At 48.2% G+C, this 5,267-nt stretch overlaps 1 protein-coding gene across 1 annotated transcript; it reads left to right on the plus strand.

The window, feature by feature from the left end:
• Nucleotides 1-2,644: 2,644 nt before the first annotated feature.
• Nucleotides 2,645-3,094, plus strand: LOC120108950 (palmitoyl-acyl carrier protein thioesterase, chloroplastic-like). Its single transcript, XM_039122676.1, has one exon. The coding sequence runs from the start codon at nucleotides 2,645-2,647 to the stop codon at nucleotides 3,092-3,094; it is 450 nt and encodes a 149-aa protein (XP_038978604.1).
• The last annotated feature ends 2,173 nt before the right edge of the window (nucleotides 3,095-5,267 follow it).

Consider the following 5,267-nt stretch of genomic DNA (forward strand, 5'->3'; position numbering starts at 1 on the left):
TTCATCTAATCTATTGAATCCTCATCTTCACCCTCTATATCTTCCCCACTTTCTGGATCAGTTATCATGCAGTGTTGCCACTGGGAATTAGCCTGACTAAGGTGCTAAGCTGGCTGAGTTGCCGGAGGGCTCGGACAATTGGTCGTTCAAACCATAGTGATCAACTAAAGATCATGATGTGTCTCCTTGGAGGTGAGGTGATGGTTGTTGTACTTGGATGACGATTGCTTTATTGTTGGTCACTCTCAAGATGGTGCTAGGAAGAGAAGACCGTGCTTGGACATTCGCTCTAACACCAGATTCTACTTGAAATAGCAAAGATAAAGAGGTCCTCTTATTGGACTCTCAAGGAATAGCAAAGGTGTGATGAGAGCTACTGAGCAATATCATAAAGGATTAAGAGGGCTTAAGAGCACTTACCTGGAGGGTCCCGGCGAATAGTTTGTATAGCCGGGGATCTCTGCCTATTGCCAAGGGATTTGCGCATGCAAATCAACTGTCTTTGGTAGCCGATCGTACGTATGGAAGATCACGCATGGGCATTTCACTTGTGCACTTTACTCTGTGTCCTATCATGCAGTTTAGAAAACCGCTCGCGGATTGGATATCGCCATTTGGTGAGAAAATTTGAAATTCAAAGAACTCTCTATGTATCTCTAGGTTTGCCACATGGTGGGCTTTTACAAGTTGACCAGAGGGCTTCATAACGAGCTCTGATTGGTCAGTCTACCATGTCAGCTATGATCAGTTCCAAGACATATGATGCAATTTTATATGAGGAGAGTGGTAGAGTATATAATGATCTACTTGTGGAGACCTTTTGCCCAGTAATCATGTCATCCCTTCTACAGTTGATCATCCTACTTCTTTAGTGCCTTCTTTTGAGCACCATCTTCCAATCATCATGCTTTGGAGCATCTTCAAGATTATCAGGTTACAACTGCTACAGACACATTTTTGTCCAGTTTTAGTTTTTCTACTATCCATAGAAAGTTATCCTGAGACATAGACATGTAGAGAAGATTGAAATTCCCTGGTGGAAGCAGGCTGTGGCTAAGAAGTTTGCTGCTCTTAAGCATATACAGATATAAGATCTTGTTCCTTTGCCACTAGGACTAGATCCTATCTCTTGCAAGTAGGTCTATAAAAGTAAGACTAGTTCAGATGGTTCGATCGAGCTGTACAAGGCTTGATTAGTGGTTTGTGAGTATGGAGTTGACTATGTGGAAGCTTTTTCTTCTATCGCCAAGAAGACTATTGTGAGATTGTTGATTGCGATTGCTGCAGTTCCTCAGTGGCCCTTATATCAGTTTCACTTAAATAAAGCTTTTCTTGATGATGATCTCCATGAGGAGGTTTACATGCTCTCTCTTTCGGGGCTTTCACATCCTCCTCTACATATGTATCATCTTTACTGAGCTATATATGGGCTCGAGCAGTTTTCTTGGGCCTAGTTTGACAGTTTAGTCAAAAAATCGTCTTAGTTGGCTCTATACGAAGTGAGCATGATCGTGCCTTGTTGTCCCTTCTCAAGTTATCCAGTCCGTCAAAAAGCTTCTTTAGCAGTACTTTGATATGAAAGATCTTGCTCCTTTTCACTATTTTTTTTTGAGATCAAAGCTGCGTATGATCCTTGAGGTTATAATTTGCTCTCTCGGCAGAAGTATACCGAGGATATTATAGCTCATGTTTGCTTGGCAAACACTCAGGTATCTCGTATAATGAGCCTCATTTGAAGCTTAATCACTACAGAAAAAGTCGGTTTTACCGACGCATTTTTGCCGACGCTTTTTACAAGCGTCGGCAATTTTCGGTCTATTGTCAAAATTTGCCGACACTTGTAAAAAGCGTCGGCAAAAGATGACGCTAATAAGCGTCGGTGCAGTCTCGGACCTAAGACGACGCTAAAAAGCGTCGTCGGAAGCCAACGCACCTACATCCCAACCCTCCTCCCTCCTCCCTCCTCCCTCCTCTCTCCGGGTTTCCGATTTCCCGGCCACCGCCCTCCTCTCTCTATTTAACTAGTAGTATTACCCACATCTCTCTCGCCCTCCTCGTCTTCTCTCTCTCTAACCCATCAACGGTGCCTTCTCATCATCATCAATCTCTCTCTCTCTCTCTCTCTCTCTCTCTCTCTCTCTCTCTCTCGTTCGTGCGAAGGAGAACAAAACCCTAACCCTAGAAAGAAGGGCAGAGAAGGAGAGAGCGGTGGGGAAGCGCGAGCGAGCTAGGTTTTGGGCTGGGGAGGCTCCTTTCGTCAGTGCTGTTGGAGCAGCAAAGGTTCGGAGGCGAGCCATCCTTCTCTCTTTTAGCGTCCCCGCATATATTTTATCTCTTCTTTCAATGGATGTGGAGTATTTCTTTTTGGAATCGGCGCGATCGTGTTTTTGATTTTGAGGCCATGGTCCTTCTAATGTTGTGTTTCTGGTTCGCAATCGATCATTGGTAGAAGGATTATTCGGATCTTGATGGTTTCTCTCGTTTTTGATTTCGTTTGATGATAAGTCTAGTTGTATGTGCGTCAGTTTACCTTTCCCCAATTTATATGTTCTCACAAAAGTTTGGATTGGTTCTTCTTCGGTGCAGGATTTCTGATCTATAAAAGGCTAATCGCAGTAATTCGGGAAATTTTCACATTCCCATCATGGTTGCTTCAATTGCTGCTTCGGCCTTTTTCTCCGCCCCATCATCTGCCGCCTCCGCGGCATCAGCAAAAGCGTCGAAGACCGCCGGTGAAGGCCCCGGGAGTTTGGATGTCCGCGGAATCGTAGCCAAACCCACCTCCTCTTCAGCAGCTATGCAGGGGAAGGTGAAGGCCCAAACTGTTCCCAAGATTAACGGCGCCAAGGTTCCCCTGAAAGCCGAAACCCAGAAGTCCGACGAAGAAGCTGCCCCTTCTTCAGCCCCAAGAACGTTCTATAATCAATTGCCTGACTGGAGCATGCTCCTTGCCGCTGTAACGACCATCTTCTTGGCGGCGGAGAAGCAGTGGACCCTTCTTGATTGGAAGCCGAGGCACCCCGATATGCTCGCTGATGCATTTGGCCTATCCTCTGATGATGATAGGGGCACCGTTGATGCACTAAAAAACTAAACTTTTTTGACCTTTATAATTTACATTCGTATTTTTATTTTTTTTAAAAAAAATAGCAATCCCGACGCTTTAAAGCGTCGGCCAAAGAACATTTGCCGACGCTTTAAAGCGTCGGCGAAAACGCAAACTGGATTGGGCTTTATCGACGCTTTAAAGCGTCGGGAAATCCGTTTTTGCCGACGCTTTCATTAGCATCGGCAAATCCCTGTTTTTGCCGACACTTTCTCTTAGCGTCGGCAAAAACCAGACCCACGCCCACCTGCCCGACGTCTGACCCACGCTTTGGGACGCGTGGGCTGGGAATTCGCCGACGCTTATAAGCGTCGGTAGAGATAAAAAAAAGCGCCGGGAGTTATTCCTTCTTTTGTAGTGAATCCTGATGATGGTGAGTCTTGCTTGATCCTACTCACTACCCCTAAGCTTATTGGAAGCTTGTTCTATCTTACTGTTTCGCAAGCAGATATTGCTTATGCTATTCGTATGGTTAGTTTGTTGCTGCTCCGCAGATAGCGCATTATTCTACAATACTTGGCATTACTTGCTATTCTCCCCGCTTCTTCTTCACTTCAGCCTTGTACATATTCTAATACTAATTGGGCTGGTTACTGATTGTCACTCCATGACTCGCCGTAGTGTCACCTTTGGAGTCTCTCTTATATCTTAGAAGCAAGGAGACAAGATACAGTCTCTCGCTCAAGTGGCCAAGCAAAGTATCTGGCCATAGCTGATGCCACTACGGGGTTATTTGGCTGCAAAACTTGCTGACTTGGGGTTGTCATTGACACTAACCCCAACCCTTCTTTATTGTGACAATTGGAATGCCATTCAAATCACTAGCAATCCAGGGTGTTTCATGAGCATACTAACTGTTGGGGGAAAAACCCAAGTCGTGCCAATCTGAAGGCGCTCGACCAAAGAGCGCCGACCAGAGAGACGCTCGAACAAAGAGCGCCGACCAGAGAGACGCTCGACCAAAGAGCGCCGACCAGAGGGGCGCTCGACTAGAAAGCGCCAGAGGTGCTCAACCAAGGAGCGCCGACCAAGAGAAGCAACCCCGCCACAGGACACTCCGCTAAGCAACCGGCTCGGCTCGGCACCCGTGCCGGGCCCGTGCCTTAGCCAAATGTCCAATCTCCACCTAATCCTCTAAAGGATCCGACAACTAAATACATGACTCCACTGCAATCTGCCACCATCCCTAAGGCACGTGATCTCCGCAGGCATTCGGCACGCCCTATCTTTAATGCATGAGACCCCCTCAGGCCTCCGATGCACTGGTCATTAAATGAACACGGCTCAAGGTGATCTCCGGATCACTGAACCATCAAAGCGTATGGCTTTTCCTGACCATCGGTTCACTCAGCAATCAATGCACTTACCATCTACGAACCCCAGGCCCACCACGGCCGGTGTTTCAGCCACCCCCAACGGGTCTGATCAACCGTGACAACTCCCTGACTCCGGCCTGATCCGGCCTTATTCTCCACAACGCCATTAATGAGCGCGATCGTGCCCAATTATCACAAAAGAAGACAAATTCTCCTGTCACCTCCCAGGTAACATAATATCTTCCTATAAAAGAGAACCTGGGGGGAAAGGGAAGGGAGGAGGCTCAGGCAGACACACAAAGAAACAAATACAGAAGCAAACATTCTTCTCCTGGACCCCCCACATATTAGCCCCCTCTGACTTAAGCTTCGGAGGGCCGGCGCCGGAAAGCCCGGCCACCGGCTTTCTTGCAGGATTCTCCAGGAGGACGCCACCAGTCGACGCGCCGCCACTCACCGTCCCGGCAGCGGAGCTCCTTCCCTCTCGATTCGCGGCAGCCCCCGGGTCCAATTTCCAGCAACAGTTGGCGCTAGAGGAAGGGCCCGAGTTGTTACCATAAAACTAAGAAGTAAAGGGGCTTCCAATGCCTCTCGACGTCCTCCACCTAGTCCTGGACACTCTGTCCAGAACTCGCCGCCTCCTCCGGCCGAGTCAACTCCTCAAGTTCGGTCGGAGCAGTTTGATGCCCTGGTGCAACAGGTGCAGGCCTTGGCTACCGCTGTCCGAGGCTTGCAACCCAGGGGCATCCCGACGGAACCGCTCCCTCCGGCTCCAGTTCAACCGGAGCCTCCTACAAGCGGACTTCTCCTTCGAGGACAGAACTCTCAAGTCCAGGCCTCCCTCT

The sequence above is a fragment of the Phoenix dactylifera genome, unplaced genomic scaffold, assembly GCF_009389715.1.
Source record: "Phoenix dactylifera cultivar Barhee BC4 unplaced genomic scaffold, palm_55x_up_171113_PBpolish2nd_filt_p 001670F, whole genome shotgun sequence".
Lineage (NCBI taxonomy): Eukaryota > Viridiplantae > Streptophyta > Magnoliopsida > Arecales > Arecaceae > Phoenix > Phoenix dactylifera.

Excerpts from the sequence above, each read along its gene's own strand:
- LOC120108950 (XM_039122676.1), top strand. The coding sequence starts at position 2,645 with ATGGTTGCTTCAATTGCTGCTTCGGCCTTTTTCTCCGCCCCATCATCT.